At 40.6% G+C, this 24918-nt stretch overlaps 1 protein-coding gene across 1 annotated transcript in view; it reads right to left on the bottom strand.

Annotated features, from left to right (window-relative positions):
• Positions 1–24918, bottom strand: part of cntnap5a (contactin associated protein family member 5a) — a 190231-nt gene that overhangs the window by 44773 nt on the left and 120540 nt on the right. The window contains exons 9-10 of the mRNA XM_063005402.1: positions 21384–21527; positions 14588–14759 (exon numbers count right to left, since the gene is read on the bottom strand). Coding sequence (XP_062861472.1) covers positions 14588–14759; positions 21384–21527 — 316 coding nt within the window. The remainder of the gene's footprint in view (positions 1–14587; positions 14760–21383; positions 21528–24918) is intronic.

Raw genomic sequence — 24918 nt, 5'->3', positions numbered from 1 at the left:
TGGCCACCAGTCTGCTGGGTGGGGAAAGACCGGACTAGTAAGTGGATGGGGTTTTCAACACTGTGTAAGAACCCTGGTTAGCAGCCCGAGGCGCCAGTACATACAGTAAGTGGAGGAGCATGGAGATTGGTGCATGTGGGAGACTGGCCTCACATGTGAATAAGAAGGGGTCGGAGGGAGCATGGGGCAGGCGAATACACCCTCCTCGGACACGATCGTGATCCCCAGCAGCTGAAGACTAATTGGCTATGGTAAAATCAGGAGAAAAAGGGAGAAAATGCTAAAGTAAAAATGGGAAAAAAAGTCTTAAATTGTCCAGAACATGTGACATAGGTGGCATCCTACGAGCCACTGACCTACTTCACTACAAGTCTTTATAAAGATGGGCTTGTTTTGATACAGTAGTGTGGTTGAAACACTAAAGGTCAACCAGTGTCCACATACATTTGGCCATATAGTTTATCTGTATAAGCTTTAACAAACCTCTCTTTCACTTTCATTAATACAAATACAAAACAACCACCATTCAGCCACAAATCACAGGTCAATCATCTAACATAACCTGATTTGCTTTCAGAAAACAAAGATTTGATGCGTTTGACCTGCTGACATTTCCATGTGAATCGTGGTACAATTTGAATATCAAAATGAGCCCTAGTGAACTTTTTTTCCTTTGCCGGAGGAGGGGAAAAGCACCTAGTGCGTAGCTCAGTGAGCTTCCCCCCAGACAGTTTGATTAATAGCTTGTTCATCTCCGGCCACTTAAATTTCACAATTACCAGCCTTTTAGTGCCGCATATATTATTTCATGAAGCAGAGCTTTCTGCCATAGACTCCTGCAGGGCTTTATGAGGCTTCCTTGTACAACGTGACACATCTTAAAGCCATTAGCTGCTATAGCGGGAGTCAACTATGTGCCAGATAATGTTTCAGGTGATGGTTTAATTACTGCTGTGATATTTCTACTTCGATTTGGCAAAAAATACTGCCAGTAGAGCATAAAATGATGCACTGGTGGCTCATAAGCAATAACACAGTCAGTGAAGCTTCAGAGGAGAAGCCGATGGGTAAAGCTGAAAGGGGTTGAGTTCCTTTTACTATTTTTATGCATTTTCCATCTTTTTCTACCAATTTAGCAAAGCTAATTGGTCTTCCAATGCTGGAGACCGCGATGGGGTGGCTTTCTCCGACATGTGTGCAGTCTTCCAACCCCCTTCTTATTTGCCCATACTTCTTGTGCATGAAGAGTCACGCACTGATCTCCGTGTTCCCCTACTTCTGTACAGGCACCTCAGGCTACTAACCAAGGTCTTTACACAGCGTCGAACATCCCACCCCCTTTTTAGTTCAGTCTTTTCCCACCCAGCAGATTGGTGGCCAATTTTGTCTGCCTCAAGCACTGCCAGTTGTGTCTGCCAAGCCGATTGGTAGCAGAGCTGACATTCAAACTCGGAGGGTTTAGAGTCCCAGCGGTGCTGTGCTGGCGGATTATTCCACTGCGCCACCTGCACATCCCTGGATTGATTTCTGGTTCAGAAAAGACGTTAAATGTAAAATGTGGAACTTTTTAATGATGTCTCCAATTCACCTCACTTGCATGGCTTTGGACTGTGGGAGGAAATCGGATCTCCCAGAGGAAACCCACGCAGACATGGGAATAACATAAAAACCTCACACAAAAAGGACCTGGATGTTCCTGCTGTGAGGCGACAGCGCTACCCACCGAGCCACCGTGCCACCCTCTTGCTGGCTGAAGGGTGTCCACCAGTATATAGTCACTAAATTTGGATGGCTGAACATAATAGTCCAACATGTCTGTGATACTGTGCATTCCAGTAGGTAGTGGTCTTTTAGCATATCCCAAACCCAGGTTCAGTCAATCATTAAACTGTAACACATCTTTACTGCTGAGTCCAGATGTGGCCTGCTTTAAACCACTCCAGCCAATTCATGGCATAATTCCCACTTGTCTTCACTTCATGTGCAATTGACTGGCCCTGAAAACCCATTTTATAAAGCTTTCAATGCACAGTCTGTGTCTTTTTTCTAGAGACGGTTAATTTACGCAACAAAGATAGGTCATTTTCTTCATGTCCCAACTCAGAGGCATGATTGCTCCTAGATGCTTTTAAGTCACAATAATAGTCGCTTATTTCTTACACACTTTATCGTGTTGTGGATTCATGCTCTTGACATGTGTCTATGGTTTTATACACTGATAAGCCACAATATTAAAACCACCTTCTTGTTTCTACACTCACATTTTATTAGCTCCACTTACCATATAGAAGTATTTTGTAGCTCTACAATTACTAACTGTAGTCCATCTGTTTCTTTACATACTCTTTTAGCCTGCTTTCACCCTGTTCTTCAATGGTCAGGACCACCACAGAGCAGGTATTATTTGGGTGGTGGATCATTCTCAGCACTGCAGTAACACTGACATGGTGGTGGTGTGTTAGTGTGTGTTGTGCTGGTATGAGTGGCTCAAACACAGCAGTGCTGCTGGAGTTTTTAAATACAGTGTCCACTCACTGTCCACTCTATTAGACACTCCTACATAGTTGGTCCACCTTGTAGATGTAAAGTCAGAGACGATTGCTCATCTATTGCTGCTGTCTGAGTTGGTCATCTTCTAGACCTTCATCAGTGGTCACAGGACACTACCCACAGGGCACTGTTGACTGGATATTTTTGGTTGGTAGACTATTCTCAGTCCAGCAGGGTAAGTAAGGTGTTTAAAAACTCCATCAGCATTGTTGTGTCTTATCCACTCGTACCAGCACAACACACACTAACACACCACCACCATGTAATTGTCACTGCAGTGCTGAGAATGATCCACCACCCAAATAATACCTGCTCTGTAGTGGTCCTGAACATTGAAGAACAGCATGAAAGGGGGCTAACAAAGCATGCAGAAAAACAGATGGACTACAGTCAGTAATTGTAGAACTACAAAGTGCTCCTATATGGTAAGTGGAGCTGATACAATGGACAGTGGGAGCAGAAACAAGGAGGTGGTCATAATGTTATGGCTGATTAGTGTACATTGCACTGCTGCCACATGACTAGAGGATGGTAACATGAATGAGCAGGTGATCTATCCTGCTACCAGTGTTAATAGAAATGTGATTGTTTTTGGTACTTGTTTGAAGTTCTAGTCTGTCAATTTTGTATCAGAAAAAAATGTGATGTAAGAAAAACAACAAATATTAAATTTAAAAGTTAATTAAATTAAATCCAGTGAGTAAATTAAGCCCAGTGTCTCAATCAATAAACAATATTGCACAAATGTGGAAATATTCCCAAGAATATCTTAAGGCTGAGGATGAATAAATTAGCTTATTTGATCCACAGTTACACAAGCATGTCTGGGAAAAAAAAAAGGTTTCTATACGTACACTCCATTAACAACGGCAAATGCACTACAAATACATCCGTTCCATTAATCCACCAGTTCACAGAGGTGTGCAAAATCCAATTCTGTAGTGTCCGTTATTCTGTTATTAGCAAGACGGCAGGTAAAAGCACCAGCAATTTTAAATCCATTTTAGCAAAAATTGCAAGAAAAGCCCCTGAAATAGACGCCGAGAAAAACCTAAAGCAGATTACGAAGCGGTTTAATATCAGACTTGTGCTAAAGTGAAGTGGAATGCATCATGCCTCCGGGTATTTTTAGCTAAAAGCTACAGAGCCGGCGTGCTTAGGTTACAGAGGACGCCCGAATAAGCAAGGTGATGCCCGAGGAGCAGTGTTTGCATCTAGTAGCAGCAGACGTAGCACAAAAGTGCAGCACAAAAACCTGAAGGTCCGGCTGGGCACTGTATACAAGAAGACTGGTTGACATTACGCCAGTGTACAAACGGGTCAATAAAACATCGACGTCTTACTGGACACCAGAGTTGAATGAACAAGGCATACACTGAACCGGCTAAACACTGTTAGCTGCAGATGGTTGTGAAAGCATAACGATTATACTTGGTAGAAGTGCTTGTTGGCATGAATGAGCCTCTGTAATATTGATCCACTGCTGTATGATATCAGTCCACTGAAGGTCAGAAAAGCAAACTCAGTTTAGGAGACTTCAAAGAGTCTTTACGAGACTTCCTGCAAAACAGGAATCGAATAAAAAAATGTGTTTGAGTTTTGTATAATAGTGCATTGCTTGAATTATGTGAACATGTTCCGGAACCATGAGTGGAATTTAATGTTCACTTTTCTGGCACGGCTTGCTCAAGAATTTAGAATTTGTGCTCAGTCGGTCTAACAAGCATTTGGAAGGGTGGAACTGATATTAGACAATACAACCTGCCTTGTAATCAGTGTTCCAATTCATCCCAAAAGCGTTTATTATGGTTCAATTCAGGGATCCATGCAGGCTACTTAAGTTGCTCTACACCAAAGACATCAAACCATGTCTTTACAGAGAGCAATATGCATGCTGGAAAAACAACCATGTCGAAAGACACATGCTGTGGACGTGGAAAAGATGTTAATCTGTTTTAGAAGGGTCAAATTATTGGCATGCATCAAGCAGAGAAAACATCTAAGGAGAAGCTGAAACTACTAAAATCGGGTTAAGAACTGTCCAACGCATTATTAAAAAGTGGAAGGACAGTGGGGAAACATCATCTTCGAGGAAGGAATGTGGTCGGAAAAAAATCTTGAATGATCGTGATCGGCGATCACTTAAACGTTTGGTGAAATCAAATGGTAGAAAAACTACAGTAGAACTCAGGGATATGTTTAATAGTGAAAGTAAGAGCATTACCACATGCACAATGCAAAGAGAACTCAAGGGATTGGGACTAAACAGCTGTGCAGCCTTAAGAAAACCACTTGTCAGTGAGCAACAATGGCTTCAATTTGCTAGGGAGCATAAAGATTGGACTTTGGAGCAATGGAAGAAGGTCATGTGGTTTGATGAGTCCAGATTTACCCTGTTCCAGAGTGATGGGCGCATCGGGGTAAGAAGAGAGGAGGCTGAAGTGATGCACCCATCATGTCTAGAGCCTACCGTACAAGCCTGTGGGGGCAGTGCTATAATCTGGGGTCGCTGCAGTTGGTCAGGTCTAGGTTCAGTAACGTTATGTGCCCAAAGAATGAGTTCAGCTGACTACCTGAATATACTGAACGACCAGGTTATTCTATCAATGGATTTTTTCTTCCCTGATGGCACGGGCATATTCCAAGATAACAATGCCAGGATTCATCAGGATTAATGCAACTCTGGACAGAAATAAATGTTGTGACATTGCAGAAGCTTGTGGAAACGATGCCACAGCGAATGTGTGCCGTAATCAAAGCTAAAGGCGGTCCAACCAAATATTAGAGTGTGTGACCTTTTTTTGACCAGGCAGTGTATATATATATATACAGTGTATCACAAAAGTGAGTACACCCCTCACATTTCTGCAAATATTTTATTATATCTTTTCATGGGACAACACTATAGACATGAAACTTGGATATAACTTAGAGTAGTCAGTGTACAACTTGTATAGCAGTGTAGATTTACTGTCTTCTGAAAATAACTCAACACACAGCCATTAATGTCTAAATGGCTGGCAACATAAGTGAGTACACCCGACAGTGAACATGTCCAAATTGTGCCCAAAGTGTCAATATTTTGTGTGACCACCATTATTATCCAGCACTGCCTTAACCCTCCTGGGCATGGAATTCACCAGAGCTGCACAGGTTGCTACTGGAATCCTCTTCCACTCCTCCATGATGACATCACGGAGCTGGTGGATGTTAGACACCTTGAACTCCTCCACCTTCCACTTGAGGATGCGCCACAGGTGCTCAATTGGGTTTAGTCCATCACCTTTACCTTCAGCTTCCTCAGCAAGGCAGTTGTCATCTTGGAGGTTGTGTTTGGGGTCGTTATCCTGTTGGAAAACTGCCATGAGGCCCAGTTTTCGAAGGGAGGGGATCATGCTCTGTTTCAGAATGTCACAGTACATGTTGGAATTCATGTTTCCCTCAATGAACCGCAGCTCCCCAGTGCCAGCAACACTCATGCAGCCCAAGACCATGATGCTACCACCACCATGCTTGACTGTAGGCAAGATACAGTTGTCTTGGTACTTCTCACCAGGGCGCCGCCACACATGCTGGACACCATCTGAGCCAAACAAGTTTATCTTGGTCTCGTCAGACCACAGGGCATTCCAGTAATCCATGTTCTTGGACTGCTTGTCTTCAGCAAACTGTTTGCGGGCTTTCTTGTGCGTCAGCTTCCTTCTGGGATGACGACCATGCAGACCGAGTTGATGCAGTGTGCGGCGTATGGTCTGAGCACTGACAGGCCGACCTCCCATGTCTTCAACCTCTGCAGCAATGCTGGCAGCACTTATGTGTCTATTTTTTAAAGCCAACCTCTGGATATGACGCCGAACACGTGGACTCGACTTCTTTGGTCGACCCTGGCGAAGCCTGTTCCGAGTGGAACCTGTCCTGGAAAACCGCAGTGTGACCTTGGCCACCATGCTGTAGCTCAGTTTCAGGGTGTTAGCAATCTTCTTATAGCCCAGGCCATCTTTGTGGAGAGCAACAATTCTATTTCTCACATCCTCAGAGAGTTCTTTGCCATGAGGTGCCATGTTGAATATCCAGTGGCCAGTATGAGAGAATTGTACCCAAAACACCAAATTTAACAGCCCTGCTCCCCATTTACACCTGGGACCTTGACACACGACACCAGGGAGGGACAACGACACATTTGGGCACAATTTGGACATGTTCACTGTGGGGTGTACTCACTTATGTTGCCAGCCATTTAGACATTAATGGCTGTGTGTTGAGTTATTTTCAGAAGACAGTAAATCTACACTGCTATACAAGTTGTACACTGACTACTCTAAGTTATATCCAAGTTTCATGTCTATAGTGTTGTCCCATGAAAAGATATAATGAAATATTTGCAGAAATGTGAGGGGTGTACTCACTTTTGTGATACACTGTATATATACTGTATATACACACTCTAACACTCACCTCTCACATGTACACATACGTACATACACACTTAGACTGTGACATAATTTATAACACATGCTCACACACACAACTAACACTCACGTACTTAATTGCACACATACACATAATTACTCAAATATACACACATACAAACATATACACACACACTCAGACTTACATGCGCATACACTTACTCACACCCACACACATTACAACAGTCTTGCTCCCTGGACTCTTCCTCCCTTGGACTTTAATAGATACAACTACTTAGTGACTATATTACCTGCATCCTTGCACAGTATTGCAATTTGCACCTTACTACAAACACACTCACACATGCACACACTCACCAACACTAAATCATACACTACAAACACACACACACACATACAGAAACACACACTCGCACACACTCACAAACTCCCATGCATGCATACACTCACACATACACACACACTTTGTGATTTCGACACATATTGCGCTTACACATACTGTATATATACACACACACGCTCACACATACACAAACTAACACTGAACTCTCACATGCACACATACACACACACACACATAATTATTAATATTATTTTAGTTTAGTTTGTGTTGAGTCAGTTTTGAGATTTCAAAAGTGGTTTTTCTGTTGAGTGTGCAGCTTACGAGGGGTGCCATGACTCCCAGATTTTACCACTTTATTTCTGAGAATCTGAGAAGTTAATGGATGTGGACTGGGAGGCACTTGCTGGAACTGGTGGTCTGGATTACTGGTAGAAGAGATAAAGAGATGTAAACAAGCCAGCCCGGGCTTGTGGTTTTCAGACGCTTTGTCTTAAAGTCTTATAACACTGTTTCTCTGATCAAACAGCTTAAACATCATTGTTTCATCGTCTTTACCACTCACCGTGTTTGTAGTGTTAGGACCATTAAACTATTGACCAGTGTACCTTTTAACCACAGAAGTGTGGCACCATCATCATATATTTCCAATGGATTCTTCCTACTTTCCTGCCTCATTTCATTATGTAATAATGTTACTTTTACTGGCTTACTTACATAATGGCTTCTAATGGACGTTGGAGCATTAGGGGGAGTAAGCGTTCCAGTTTCATGATTAATCATGGCCTCCGTGGGTTACACTGTAGGAAGGATTACAGGAAATGCAGCATCCGAGACCACACATGAAAATGTGTAGTGTTTGATCATGCTTTATCAGTTTAGAAATGACTTGGGTATTTAGAAAACAGTACACTATATGGACAAAAGTATATGGACGCCACCTGATTATTGCAAGGGACATAAATTAATTTATATAAAAACTAATATTCATTGACCATTTTAAAGTGAAAGAACTCCAGTGGCCTGCCCAGAACCCTGACCTGAACTCTATTCAACTCTATCCTTGGGGTGAACTGGAATGTTGATTGTGAGTCCAGCCTTCACTTCGAAATTCTATTTTTTAAATAGCTTTTTATGCATTTTACCCCTTTCTCCTCCCAATTTGGCATAGCCAATGTGCTGCTGGCGACCCCAATGGCATCCAAGGAGAGTCTAGTCAAGTCAAATTTATTTATATAGCGCTTTTTACAATGGACATTGTCTCAAAGCAACTTTACAGAATGCAGGACCAACAGACCAAAAACCCCTGTTGAGCAAGCCGAGGGCAACAGTGGCAAGGAAAAACTCCCTTAAAATTACAGGAAGAAACCTTGAGAGGAACCAGACTCAGCAGGAACTCATCCTTCTTGGGAGGAGGATAAATATTCGCTGAGCACACACTCCCTCCGATGTGTGCACAGTCCACCAGTCCCTTCTTATTCTCCCATACTTGGGTGTATTTGAGCGATTAGAGCCACGTCCTCGATCTCTGTGCTCATCCACTTTTTGTAGAGGTGCCCTGGGCAACCAAGGTCCTTACACAGCATTGATAACCCCACCCCTTTGTTAGTCCGGCCTTTTCCCACCCAGCAGACTCAAAGCCAGTTTTGTCTGCTGTAGGCATTAGCCAATTGTGCCTGCTAGAGAGCACCCAGTTGACCGGTAGCAGAGGCGAGATTTAAACCCGGGAGCTCAGAATCTTGGCGCTGGTGTGCTAGCAGATTATCCCAATGTGCCTGGGCCCCCAAAATGCTATTTTGTATAAATTAGCACAATTCCCACAAGCATGTACTCCAAAACCTTGGGAAAAGCCTCTCCAAAACAAATTCAAATAAATGTCTATTGTTTTTGGAACTGGTTATCCAACAAGCTAATTTTTAGGTGTCCGCTTACTTTTGGTGCATGTAGTGTACATTGGGGTAATCATTATTGTCCATTACATTTGGATATGACATAATAATAGTGTAATAATAATGCATAATATGCATTGGTAGCCTTTGTAGCAGACGCAGACGCTGTTATCCAAAGTGACTTATAGTAAGCAATTGAGGATTAAGGGCCTTGCTCAAGGGCCCAACAGTGACAACCTGGCAGTGGTAGGGCTTAACCCAGCAACCTTTTTGATTACTAGTCCAGTACCTTAACCGCTAAGCTACAACTGCCCTATAAGATATAAACATGGTCTCAATGCTATCTGCAATTCTATCCCGTTTTTTCCAATTTAGTCAGTTTCGAATCCCCATGCTAGCACAGTCTAACAAATGCTTCTGTCCTTTCTGTATTTGTACACTCCTCATGCTGGCAGTATGAATTATGGTTGCAAGAGGCACAGCAAGAAAGTTTTTTCTCATTCAGGCACCACTATTTGTGTTGTTGGAGCGCCTGTCCAGGAAAAACAAAGGCTCGAACACAAGTCCAGGCAGTGGTGGACAAGCAATGTTAGTATAAAAGGATAAAATGACATAAGAAAACAGAGAAAAAATGCAAAATAAAGACAAAAAGCCAAATACATTTAATTTAATTCAAGAAAATATAATATAATATGGGTTTTAAGCTATTAATATATATTGATAATTTTTAACAGTTTTGTGTCAGGCTTTGCTGGCTTAAGGAACTACCTCCATAAAGCATGTGTAACAAAATAGGACCAATTTCTATGCTTTATTAGCGTCTGAGCAAAGATGATCAGAGAATCTCCAGTTTGTCAACAGATGTGTGAGAAAATGATTGAAATGTTTAAAAACAATGTACCTCAAAGAAAGATTGGAAGGGATTTGCATATTTCTCCCTCTACAGTGCATATTATCATAAACAACTCAAGAAATCGAGAGGAATTTCAGTGCATAAAAGCCAAGGGCGCAAGCTTAAGCTGAACGCCTGTGATCTTTGATCCCTTAGACGGCACTGCATCAAGAACCGCCACTCAACAATAGCTGATATAACCACATGGGTGAGGGATTACTTTGGCAAACCTTTGCCAAGCACTACAATACGGAGTTACATGCACAAATGTTATTTAAAATGTTACTGTGCAAACAAAGAAGCCTTATGTTAACCATGTAGACCATCACACAGTGGAAATGAGTATTGTGGTCAGATGTCTTTTTTTTTTTTTTGAAAAATGGACGCCATGTGCTCCGGACCAAAGACAAAAAGAACCAGACAGACTGTTATCAGCAACACATCCAAAAGCCAGGGTCTGTCATGGTATGGGGCTGTGTCAGTGCCCTTGGCAAAGGTATTTTACACTTCTGTGATGGCAGCATTAAAGCAGAAAAGTACATTGAGATCTTAGAGCAACATGTGCTGCCTTCAAGACGTCATCTTTTCCAGGGATGTCCATGCATTTTTCAACAAGACAATGCAAAACCACATGCTGCACACATTACAAAGGCATGGCTGAGGAAGAAGAGGGTACGGGTACTGGGCTGGCATGTTTTGCTTCTGGCAAAACATGACATATCTCAGGTTCATCCTGTCTGCAATTAAATTAAAGTCAAAGTAAATGTAAGAAACTCTGTGCTTTTTATTATTTGCTTTTTCCATGCTGTCCCAGCTTTCTGATTTGGGGTTGTATTATTACACACAATTGTGTGATGTGTCCAACGCTGTTTAAATGCAAATTGGGATCATTGTGTTGCTCCACTTACCATTATTCTTCTAGGTTTGTTCCTGCGACAAAAAAAATAACATTTTGTTCCTTAAACAAACAAATGATTTGCTGCTCAGGTCTCCTGCTGTGCCAGTAGAGCCAGGCTAGCTATCATAGCCCTATTTATACACAGGAAGATGTTCGCTTTATGATGCAGCTCAGCGCTACATCCTCTGGGTTACCTCATTACCGACTGCTAAAGTCAGGGGGCCTCAATCAACCCGCTGTTACACCGCAGTAGGTGTGACGGTAGTCCATGAGTACTGGATGGTAAAAACAAATGAGTGGGAGAGTCACCCGTTTTCTTTATTTCTAATTACCTTTTCTTTTGGGCTGACAGGATGTGCAGCATGGTGCTTTGCGGCAGATTGTCTGTGAGCATAATATAATCGTACTCCTACGATGTGATCTATTGAAGCACAAATACAGTTTAGATCTCCAGCCAGCACATCCATAGTAATGGATGGCCATAGTAATGCTGGGATTTCACTAATTTTCTTTCTTTATAATGCTTAATTTGTGCAGAGAGGCATAGTCATGCTGGAACATGAACATGTATTATTATTTGTTCTTTTTTAGATAATATTATTATATAATTTTGATTATAAATATATTTTTTCTTTGTGGCTTATCCTCCTAATTCCTTGTTGGAAAGTCTGACTAAAGTTGGTGGCTAGTATGTGCTTATTTACATTGAGAAAGTTGAGGAATGCATGAATTTAAAATTAAATAGAAATGCGGTATTATTATTATTATTATCATTATTATTATTGTTATTATTATTATTATTGTTGTTATTATTATTATTATTTATTTTTTTGCTATTATTATTATTGTTATTATTATTATTATTGTTTTGTTGTTAATATTATTTTATTGTTATTATTGTTATTATTGTTGTTGTTAATATTATTATCATTATTATTATTATTATTATTATTATTATTATTATTGTTATTATTACTGTTGTTTTGTTGTTGTTGTTAATATTATTATTATTGTAATTATTATTGTTTTTATTATTTTTGCTATTATTATTATTATTATTGTTTTTTATTGTTGCAATTATTATTATTATTTTTTTTTATTATTGTTGCTATTATTATTATTATTATTATTGTTGTTGTTTTTAATATCACTATCATTTTTTTTCTATGGTGAAACTGATATGTTGTAAGTATTCAAAAATACTGTTTTTTTTTAAGCTTGTTCGGATCATGTTGCAGGCACCAAATTTATTCTGAGCATATTTTAACAAACAGGTGAAACAAAAAGTGTTTTTTTTGTTCTGTTTGCAATTAAATACATAGAGAATTTACAAATGACTGCTTTTTGCTTGTGTTAGCATTTTACATAATGTACCAATTTATTATTAGTTTTTAATAAACACAGATCTATCTCATTAGAAATCAAATACACTATTATTATTACTAATATTATTAAGTCTCACAATCCTTTAAAATATGCCTCCAAATCACTGTCCTTCACCACCTTCATTTGACATTTAACTCCCTAAAGGACAGCTCTGCAGCTAAATCGAATTACCATATTCTCAGGGAAGGCTTCCACTGCTTTCCCTGATGCACTGATATTTCCAAGCAGAGACATGTCCCGCTGGCCTGTCCGCGGAGAGTGGTTTTTTATTAATAGTGAACTTATGTGAACATGATGAGACCCCTTCATCAATGGCACTTCTAAATCATTCATGACCAGCTGTCACGCTGCACCGGGTGATGGTCTCAGAGCATTGCGTGCCAGCTCCACAGCTTGCCAGAAGCCAGAAGTGCTGGAAACTGTCAGATGGGGTGTTTTTCTTTTCTTTTTTTTCTGATGTTCTCTTAGTAGGCAGTCTTAGTCTGTGTAGTTGCTGCTAAAGTGACAATAAAGTGACTCTGTCCTTCTATCCTTTGCTCTGTTGACAGGCCAAAAGTGATCTCAGTTCAAGACGTTTAAAAAAAAAAGAAATAAAAGGCACTTGGGTTGCCCAGCAGTTTAATGCGTTAACTTACCGCTGTGCAGCCCCAGGTTTGAGTCCTAGTGATGCCATCAAAGCTCTACAGACACAATCATTGGCTAGACAGTGGCAGAAAATTGTTGGTGTTTTTGGACCTACTGAGGCAGGCATGGCCTGTGAACCACTTCAGCCATTGTGGGTGTGCGTTAGCAAACTCTCATCATTTGGAAAATGCCTAAACGCTAAACATTTGACTTAAATGTTTAAAATGTTAACAATACAATAGTACCTTGAAACTCAACGTCAGTTGGTTCTGGAAGTGGCGTCGTATATATATTGTATATATTTTAGACTAAGGTAAAATAATGGGATTGTTTTTGACACTTATACACTGAAAATAACACAAATATAATATAAAAACACTAAAATACAATTAAAAACAGTTAAATACAATAAAACCTGCATTTTAGCTTTACTTCTTTATTGTTTCCTTACGCTTCTTAATCGTGGAGATGCTTGATCTTGGAATACCGTATTCTGTTCAGTAAAGACGCATTTACATAAGAAGTGACACAATAGCTTTTGTGCTGGCTGTGCCATTATTTCTTATGGAGTGTGGTGGTGCACAAAGCTTAACGTGACTTATTGTACTAAAACAACAAGCAAGGAATTTAATTAGCGGAGAGAATAATTGAATAATGAGAATAATGAGCAGTAATAATTAAGAGAGGTTTAGTGTTTCTATGTCGTTCTTTTAATACATTAAGTCACGTTAAGCTTTTTTTTTCACAAACAATAAGTTTTAGACTCTCGGAAAAGCTGATTCTCACCATTTCTCAGCACCCCGAGCTATAACACAAGTTTAAAAGTGAAACAGGAGGAAATCCAGCTAAACACAGATACATGTGGATGTTTTCTGAGTTAATTTGACTCCACACAAATGCAGATTCATCTCATATTCGCACTTTGATGATGTCTTACTGCATTGCTCAAGCCAAGCGCTGAACAAAGCGGCAGTCGCACAGACATCAAGTTTAAGGTAAACGTACAAATTTCTTAATGAAGGGCGTCGAGTTTCAAAGATTTTGAGTTTAGGGGACGTCCAGTTAAAAGGTACCACTGTACATGCATAGTCTCCATATGCTTTCAACCGTGTAGTGTTGGTTTTAAAAGTGATCCTTGGATTTTTACAAGAAGGACTTTTTATGTCTGTAAGCAAAATGCTTAACAGTGCATAATATTATTAAAAATTTAGAAAATTAGAATAAATCTCTGTGCATCAGGAATAAGGATGAAAATCTCTACTGAATGGCAACGCTCTTTGAACCTTACAGCATGCTTTAATGATGGATACCATCACATAGGCTTGGGAAAATCTTTACAAACTTTAGTCAATAAATACTATTTGATGCTGCATCCACAAATGCACAGCAGAAGTCATATGTGTCAACAATGCCCTAAGCAGTAAAGGACCCACCCAGATTGTCACCGGTGTAAAACTCAAAAGCAAAGGCCTATTATGATATGAGGGTCTATTAGTGCCCATGACATGGGTTACTTGCTCATGAGTAAAAGCACCTTTCTATCAATGTACTCTAATGTAAACAAAATGCATATTTTACCTGTCTTGAATACCACAGATGTCAAAGTCTAGTTCATTCCAGCTTCCCACCAGCCCTTGTTGGATGTGCATGAAGTCCATAGCTTGGTTGTTGATGAGGATTAGACGCATACACCCCTGGAAGGCCATGACAGGGTTCATACAGCCTGAGCCATTTTGAGACACTGGACAGCCTAAAAGAGAATCGACAGTTAGTAGTCTGGTTAGCATTTTGGCATTGATGACAGCAAAACGTTTTTGTGTGGTGCGTCTTTTGTTTTCTTTCATGCCTATAGTTTTTTGGTACATAAATAGTAAGGACAGTGAAAATATGTAAATAAGAACAGAAATCATGCACCCAGGTGGCACAGCGGGATATTCCGCTAGCACACCAGCACCGAGATTCTGAACTCCTAGGTTCTACACTCGCCGCTGCCACCGGGCAGCTGGGTGCCCTCTAGCAGGCATAATTGGTAGTGCCTGCAGGGAGGGATGACCGGACTATGTGGGCAGGGTCTTCAAACACTGTGTAAGGACCCTGATTTGCGGATAGAGGTACCTGTGCAGAGTACATGGGTGGAAAAGCAGCGCGTGGGTTAGAGGAGGCGTGAGCAGCAATGTACCCTCCTCAACTGCAAAAAATCGGGGTTCCCCAGCAGCGCAAGACAAACTGACTACACTAAATCGGGAGAAAAATGGAAACTGAAAATGTGATTTTAATATTTAATCTTAAACATTTCAGATTCCTTGCTTGCAATAAGCCACTAGGAAATGCTTCCTACACTCTTTGACTATTTACTAATGTGTTTTTTTGTTTTATTTATTTATTTATTTAGTTAGTTAGTTATTGTAATAGGATTTACCTATCATGATAGCTTTACCTATTAACTATTTACCTATATTGCTCTGTCCCAAATCTTTTGGAATGTGTTGAAAGCATCAAATTAAGAACAAGAACATGCTTACAAAACCTTTTAAGTTTTTGAGCAAGGTCCTTAACCCTCTCTGGTTTAGGGGAACCGTACAATGGCTGACCCCAGCTTCCAAACAAGCTGGGATACGTAAATAAATAATTGCATTCTACTGTACACCTGTATATGTATATATGACAAAATGATGGCGTCTTCTTCTTCTAAAATAAAGTCACTGTTAAAAACAGAAACAGGGTCCAGCAAAGAAATGTTATGGCGCTCAGGTAGTAAAACACGCTAGCACACCAGCTGACATTTTTTTTGACAGCATGACATTTCAAACACATCGGTTCGAAACTCAGGTCTCGGCTGGACACAAGACGACTGGCTGTTGTTCATACAGGGTGGAAGCTGGATAGGGACTCCTCATGACTGAGGCAATTACGACCTCTGCTGGCTGATTGATGGCCTGCAAATAGTCGAGAAATAATGAGTTGATCAGGGTGTGGCTCTCCGTACACAATGCTGATCAGCATATGAACTCTCTTTGTGTAGGTGAAAGGATGCAGTCGGCTACTACACATGAGTCAGAGGAGGTGTGTGTCAGTCTCGTATTCCTTAATCGGGGTGCGGATCAGCATCAGTAGAGAAGAGGCATAATGCTATTGGGTAGTTGGATACGCTAAAAGTTGGGAGAAAAGGGGAAGAAAATGCAAACAAAAAACAAACAAACAAAAATGTTAAACAATCAGCAGCACAAACTAATAAAAATGCTTTTGATACCGCCTAGTTATTCTCATTAATATAGCAGTTAGCGTCCCTACCTGTCACACGGTAGACTGGGATTTAATTTCCCAACTAGGAAACAGTAGATTTGGAGGGCAGTGATGGTTCAGCCGTTAAGAGACTGACCTATTGTACAGAAGGTCAAGGATTTATGTCCCAAACCACAAAGCTGCAACTGTTTGGCCCTTAATTCTTTTATTTGTCTAAGCTTGGATCCCAGAGGATCCAAGAAAAAACATCTAAAGAAGTCCAGATGTCACCAGCAATCACATACTGTAGGTTAGAATTTGTCACAGGACAAAAGAGATTAGGCAAAAGTTAATGTTTTGGGGTAGAAAGCAGTAATATGTTCACTGCAACCAGATCTAATAATTGGGACTCTGGGTTATGCAGCTTGACAATGATTTAAAATACAAAAGCAAGATCACATCTACAGTAGATGTCTAAACATCCTCAAGTTTGTGTTGGTCTAGTCGACGTTCTGAGTAAAACCCAATAGAGATGCCTAAATACCTAAATACTATTAAAAATAATCACTACCCGCCTATTTTTAGTGAATGAGGCTTTTTTTTTATTCCACAACATTTAATCTTAGTCATATGCGCACATTCAATCTGTAATAAGATATTTGTAAACTGATGAGTCAAAACAGCTGCTCTAGAAATGCATGATCCCACACAGATGAGCTTAAATCCTTAATGGAAACAACTTGGTGTGAAGCACGCTGAATATAGTTTCAAGAACACGGTGTACACTTCCTGCACAGCAAAGACAGTGGGTTTAAAAAGGGCCATGAAGAAGGTTATCTCTGTCAAACTGGAACAACCTTTTATCCTAACATTTTTACCACGGTGGTTTCACACCAATTCACACCTGCAGATAGACTCTCGTCTGGCCCCAGCACATTTCATCAGGTCACAGGTCTGATTGATGCAGTGATATAAATGCCAAGGCTCTTGGATGAGTGGCAAAAGATCCTCGGGATTACAAAACCATTCCCGTCAAATTGAACTACTACTGGTGGACACGTTGATTGCCTGGATGACTAAAAATCTTCACGGAAATTGATCAGATGTCTGTGCAGTCAGTTTTACTTATACTGAGTACTTGTATATAATGTAACAGTTTTTTTCAGGTGCTCAATAATGTGGTCAGTATTAAATTATGTATAGTACTGCAAATTAAGTGAAAATATCTGGAGAACCAGAGCAAGTGTATCATAAGAGGGAAAAATACTGTTTAATACATTTAAATGTAGACATGTCATTGTTATCATTGTAGTTAATTAGTCATACCAGACGCCTGTTACCTCTTTCTACTTTATTTAAATCATCTTTTTTAACAGAATATGCTCCAATAAGAGCCATATAAAAATCATTTGGACAGCCAAAATGTGCTGCTGGGGTCACTTTATAAAGTGGGCGGAGTCAGACTAAAACTTACATTTACATTTTTGGCATTTAGCAGACCCTTTTATCCAAAGTGACTGACACTACTGTGACAGTATACTGTCTAAGCAATTGAGGGTTAAGAGCCTTGCTCAATTGCCCAACAGTGGCAACCTGGCAGTAGAGGGGCGTAAACCAGCGACCTTTTGATTGCTAGTCTAGTATCTTAACCGATACTAGTATCTTAACAATAGGCTACAACTGCCCTAAAACTGAAACACTTTATGCTAAGTTCACACTACATGACTTTCAAGGTGTCCAGATCACTGTACAGTTCACACTACACAACTTGATCCCTCGTAATCGGGAGTCTTTGAAGTCGCTGTGGTTTTCAAACTACATGACTGATCTGCGATTGGGGGTCACACACTACACAATCTATCAGCAGGAGAAATCACAGACGGGTCTGTCTGGTCTCCCAAACTACATTCTGTCACACACAAAAAAAACCACAGAAGACCTGGCAAAGGGGTTTAATGATTCTATGTCTAAAAATTCTGATAAAACACCCACACACATTTACACTCCTCCACCGGGTTGCTAGATATTTGCTAGATATTTTTCTTGAATCTGCGAGCTATCTGCAAGCCACTTGGATTGAGTAATTGAACAGTTCACACATAGCAATCGAGAGACGATTGCTCGCAGACTCCAGAAAAATATCTAGCAAATATCACACAAGCTTTACAGTATTTGTGACCTTACTGTCCACGCCAAACCATAATTCATTGCAAAATATTTACTTATCTCCAACTCTCTCTGCAGAACAGAACAGACGATCCCTGCTGGCTAGGTAGCCAAATCCACTCCTTCATCCAGATTCATTTCTTTTTTTTACTTGCTTTGATCGCTTGCTTCTTGTTGATGTTTCACTTTTAGACATGGTATTATTAAAGCCCTTAATAGTCACTTCTCATGTGTGTTTTAAGTGTTCCCATAGTGCAGCATGTCACCGGTTAAATTAGCGTAAAGTAAAAATGTCAATATCTCATTATATGTGTGTTTATTAGCATGGTGGGTTAATTTGTGATTTGTTATGTATCATTTATTTGTGTTTATTTACAATTTAGATGTGTTTTAGTGTTTTTTGTTGACCTTCTTGTGTGTGCAAAACCATGGTAAAATATATTACTCCATCCTCGACTATGGAAGTGCAAAGTGTTTCCTATTGCCTCGTTCACACATTCTGATGAATCTACTTTAGACTCCCGTCCGATTGCAAACCATGACGCAACCAGCACAGAATCATCCAAAATCATAACAATATATCACAGTGTTCTTCCTCGCAATTGTAGATCTTCAGATGTTCTCTCATTTGGAACAAATAGTGGTTATCAGAACATAAGGGTCTAGTGTTTGATCTTTACCTTTCTAAACCAGCACAATAGGAACCAGGAGTACGGCTCGACTCGATCCGAGGTATAATGGATAACATTTGATGTTTGATAAGTCCACTGATCTAAGAGAACAGGCTCCGGTGAAAAAGCAATATACAAACGTATCTGATTTAAGCTTGGAGATAGGCTCTGCCACCTTGAAAAGGGTTATGAATGGTGCTATCTTTTGCCTCTTACTATCGTATATTTGATGTATTTTTGCCGCGGTGAGTATGACCTTTCTCTCTCTATATATATTTAAAGTCCCAGATTCTGGGATTTTTTTGGAGAACACTGTCTCCAGCAGCTGTGAGGTGTAATACTTTCTCAGGATTGTTGTGATGTACAGTAACTGTGTATCATTTTTTAGAACCACTTCATATTTTTGCACTAAATATTGTATTATACAATACAAATTTGTTTATATTTCAAAAATACATTGAGATGGGTCAGTGAAAATATTGGATTATATTTTTACCTTTGTCAGTTTAATAAAGATTAAAAAGAATTAACAAAGAATCTTGTTTTTACTGCCTTTTACAAAATGCCCCAACATTTTTAAAAATAAGGTTTTTACTTTAATTTGACACCTCTTAGTGTTGCCACCTTTATCATATACCTCTATCATACCTCTATCAATAGGATTTTAACATCATGTTTTACACACTTTGGTTACATTCATGACAGAAACTGTAGTTACTCATTACACAAGATTCATCAGTTCACAAGTTTAATGTCAAACACAGTCATGGACAATTTTGTATGTCTAATTCGCCTCACTTGCATGTCTTTGGACTGTGGGAGGAAACCAGAGCTCCCCAAGCATGGGGAGAACATGCAAACTTCACACAGAAAGGACCCGGACCTTCTTGCTGTGAGGCGACAGTGCGGCCTGGCGTAGCTTTTAAATCTAACATGCTCGCATGAAGTCTCTCTTACATTTTTCTGTGCTGTATTATAAATATTATTTACACTTAAATATGATTATAAATATACTACTGATTGTCATGCATATTTTTTTGGCTTCTAACTTTTTCATATGTTTAGTACTGTCTCTTCTCAGTCTGTATGTGTCAGCAGCTTAGTAGCCATGTCTGTTGTTGTTACATCCATGGTTTGAATTATAGTTTGAGAAGGGTAGGGTGGTTGGGCTAGGTCTAACCCTGTTAATAAATACATAGACCTTCCGAAAAGAGGTAAAACTATGTTTTTTGGGGTGTGGGGGTGTGGTGTGGTGTTAGTTAGCACATTGTATTAACTAGCTGATGTTAGTATTTATCAACATGCAGAAAGTTGAGTTAAACAAACTATACACAATGCATCTGCCTAGCTGATCTATCTAAGTCAGCTTCTGATTTTGAGGTAGTCTATATCAGCAGTACTCAACCGTTTCTCTCCTAGAACTCCCTGTGCTCCAAAAAAATAAAAAAATAAATTGGACCCCCCGACACAGATTACGAGGGATCTTCAAAAAGTTTCAGCACTTTTAGATTTTGGTTGGAAACGGTGACGGCCGGAGGAGTAGTAATTGCTCGCGATTTAGCGCCATCTGATTTTCACCTTTTTGGACCACTCAGAGAAGCTGTAAGAGGATGTGAAAGCAGCGGTGCATCAGTGGCTACATGCTCAACCAAAACGTTTTTGCTGATGGCATTAAAAGTTGGTACGATGCTGGGAAAAATGCATCAAAAGGTGACTATGTAGAAAAGTGATGTCATTTATTTTTGAAATTCTTAATAAACAGAGTTTTAAAAAAGTGAGGAAACTTTTTGAAAAACCCTCGTATATTATTCTTACACATTCAGCAAGGATGACAAAATGTTTTGTGTTCTTGCTCATGCCAAATTCTATGAATCCACAATAAAGGCATATTAACTTGGTATTTTCTGATTATGGTTGCTGTATTGGATTCACTTCTGGTGAACTGGTGGTGGTAGCTCCCTCACCTTGGTCTACTTCAGCAAGATCTGCATCAACAACTGAATCAGAATCTTTCTTTGTGGTAAGCAAATAAAATATGCGTCCATTCTCGAAGACCCAACATAGGCTATAGGTCGTTTAAAACAGATCTATATGACATCACAAGAAATCTCCCTTATGCCAATAGCCTATTGATTTTCTTATCCCACCACATGTGATTCTTTCTAATTCTTCTCACTTAAATGCAACAGGACCCCCCTCTAGGTTTACTGAGGCTTTGGGGGGCTTTGGCTGCCTGTTGGAGAACAACTGATGTATATTTAAATGTCTCACTTGTAAACCAAGCAAAAGATGTTACTTTGATTGTGTTTTCTTACCTCCAAAGTAGTAATTATTCCTTAACTCCAGGTAATCTTCAAGCTGAATGGTGGAGGCTGGTTCGTTGTCCAGGATCATAATGATCTGAAGACCTCTGGTACTTAGACTCACAGAATGCCAGAGACCATCATTTACTCTCTGACCTGCCAAACAAGAAGACCATAAGAAGATTAATTTGACTTGTGTTGATTGCATTAGTTATTAGTGACCACTACCATCAGTCCATCAGCTCAGTGAGAGTTGGTTTTTCCAAACGCTTACTGACATTAGCAGAGCCAAAACTTGCAAATGCAATCTGTAAAATCATTATTAGTCTTTAACTTTTGTTTAGCTGTTTATTTCACATATTGTTAAGACACGATTAGCTCAGGGTTTTTGGACCACTGAGCCAATGACCTTGGTGACTGACCACAAAGTGATCTGTAGTCAAGTCAAAGTAAAAATGCAGTAATTTATTTAGCTATTTAACAGTGAACATCATCTCAAAGCAGCTTTACAGAAAAACACTTTTAAAAACCCCTAACAAGCAGGTCTAGAGCAACAGTGGCAGGGACATATTATACATCAAAAAACCTTGAGAGGAACTAGACTCAAAAGGGAATCATCCTTCTTAGATGACCTACAAATTCTGATGGCAGCCTGGAGGATATTACTATTGGTTCCCATGGCTGGATTACTGACCGGGCCAGTGGGGCCAGCGCCCAGGGGCCCTCGAGGTAAGGGGGCCCCGGGGGTGGCCCTGGCCCAAAACATTCTGCGAAGCCTATCAACATTTATGACACAATATATTCTTATCTCCCAGGGCCCTCAATTTTAAGGAACCCCTGATTACCAGGGACTTTGACCCCAGGGCCTCCCGGGGGCCCCAGCCATGCTCTTGGGGTCCCTAGACTTGTACAGAAGTCGTCCACCACGGATCCTCGACTTTCTAGGGACCTAGAAAACGCCAGGCCAGCTACTGCACGTGTAGAGCCACCAAGGGGAGGGAGGGGGGGGGGCGTGTCGATCGAGCGTCCTTCAACCAAGGGCGATGGGGCGGGGCAAAGGCTGCACCCGTCACCGAGTGCTGGTTCACCAAGGGGAGGGGAGGTCGTGGTGCGAGCGGGGATGCAGAGAGTAAGTGCCTTTAAATATATTGTCGATTGGGGCAACTCAAGGTTTCGAACACTTTTCGAACACTTACAAAGGGTGCCGTGACTGAACAAAGGTTGAGAAACACTGGTTTAATGTATTAAGTTATTTATGTTTTTGGAGGGGGGGGGCCCTGGGCAACTCTTTGCCCAGGGGCCCAGACTATCCTTAATCCGTCCTTGTTGGTTCCCAGACGTACTCAGGAGAAGGCTTGAGTGGCACCACTCAATATCGATAAAAAGGGTAAGTATTATGACTTAAGAAATGTGCTAATTATGTTATAGAGCTTCTTTACACCAGCCAGCAGTGAATTCGCTTAGAAGGCAAATGCATACCAACAGCTCTTGCAGTGGCAATAAGGAAAACCCTATCTAACCTTCCCCTTCTTAGACACGGCCAACTACGTCTGTTGAGCACCCAGCCTGGACAGGAAGCACTGCTAAAAATCTAATTATTTATTTTTAAATACACATATGGGTATAGTTCAACCACCTAGACTCAGTAATCAAAAAGGGGTGTCCACATATATATTAAAGGTTTGCTGTGGATGAACTTGTCCACAGCCCTGACCTCATCTTTATTAAACATCTTTGGGATCATTTAAAATGTTCATTGTGATCCAGGCATCCTTATCAACCATCATTTTGACAACATGAATGTTCTTTTGACTGAATAGGCAGGAGGACAGTCCAAAAAAGTGAAGCCTGTGAAAGCTGCAAAGTTAGGGTAGAGCAACTTCAAATTAAGGCCATGCTTTTGGAATAGGATGTCCTTTTAACATCTAATGGTCAGGTGGTCGAATACTTCTGGCCATAATGTGAACTGAAATCTAAAACCTAATTGAAGCCATAAAGGCCGGCCGATACGTTATATGCACTGGCATTAAAACCAAGCCAACTATAAACCCTGCCCACCCCGAAAAAAACCCTCTGTGTGATTTGATTTAATTAATTCTGGCCATTACACATGAAGGGCATGAAAGCTGCGAGTGGCCGCTGTGTGTTGATGGTCCCCTCTGTGCTAGCCATCTGCTTGCCGTGTGAGTTTGATCCCACGGTCGGTTCTTTACTAAATTTCTGCAGACCATACCGCTGTTTCCTGTTGACTATAATTACTATAAATTGAATTTCGACCGAAACGCCCATGACGCTGTTAGGAAAAGTAAACAATAGAAACCAGAAAACTGGATAAGATGCAGAAAAGGCAAGCAGATGGAGAGTTCTTATTTAATTTTTTTGCAACACCGCGGCCTCACCGCTGTGCTGAAGTGTGCAGCTGTCTGTCTGTCTGGTGCACGCGACAGGCTAATCCTGTTTGGCTTGGCTGTCATGACTGTATATTTCTCACATTCGTCTTAGGAAGGAACAGAAAAGAATGCAATGCTGCCTGGCTTTGTGGGCAACGAGATAAGCAAAGACTTGGAGCAACAGATTTGGTCTTTTGCTTGGCAGAAAAGTACAGCCGTGATGGAACCTGGACTGAAATTGGTAAACGAGGAGGAGGAGGAGGACGAGGAGGAGGAGGAGGAGGAGGGTTAGGGCAGAAATCCTGAAACAAAGGGTCTGTCTAAAAACCTAATGAGCTCTGTACATAGACAGCGTTGTACATCATTCTACACGCGCTCCCCAGAAAAAGTCTAAATTCGTAAATTATTAGATACCTTACAATGCTGCCTACTAAGGTGCCTATTTTGTAGCAATAACTGACTAAATAATAAAGGAGCATACGATGCTTTCTTAGTGGTGAACACAATCCCAGAACTTTTCTCACAAAAAATTACAAATATGGCGAATGAATAGCGCCCAGGTAGAGCAGCGGGATATTCCGCTAGCACACCAGCACCGAGATTCTAAACTCCTCGGTTCAAAACTCGGCATTGCCACCGGTCGGCTGGGCGCCATCTGGAGGGCATAATTGGCAGTGCCTGCAGCAGATACTAATTAGCCACTGTATCTACTAGGGCGAGACAACCGGACTGTGTGTGGGTGGGATCTTCGACTGGCGGAAGAGACGCTTGTGCAGAGTGAAGGGGCGAGAAGAGGAGGGCTTTGCACGTGTCGGAAGAGGCGTGAGCAGCGCTTGCTCTCCTCGGATGCAATCGGGTATCCCTCAGCAGCGGAAGACAAATTGAGTGCGCTAAATCAGGAGGATAATAAAATAAGAAAATGCATTAAATATTTATATATAAATACACTGATCAGGCATACCATTAAAACCACCTCCTTGTTTCTACACTGACTGTCCATTTTATCAGCTCCACTTACTATATAGAAGAACTTTGTAGTTCTACAATTACTGATTGTAGTCCATCTGTTTATCTACATACTTTTTTAGCCTGCTTTTACCCTGTTCTTCAATGGTCAGGACCCCCACAGGACCACTACAGAGTAGGTATTATTTGAG

The sequence above is a fragment of the Trichomycterus rosablanca genome, chromosome 12, assembly GCF_030014385.1.
Source record: "Trichomycterus rosablanca isolate fTriRos1 chromosome 12, fTriRos1.hap1, whole genome shotgun sequence".
Lineage (NCBI taxonomy): Eukaryota > Metazoa > Chordata > Actinopteri > Siluriformes > Trichomycteridae > Trichomycterus > Trichomycterus rosablanca.
This window is presented reverse-complemented; position numbering and strand designations above follow the sequence as displayed.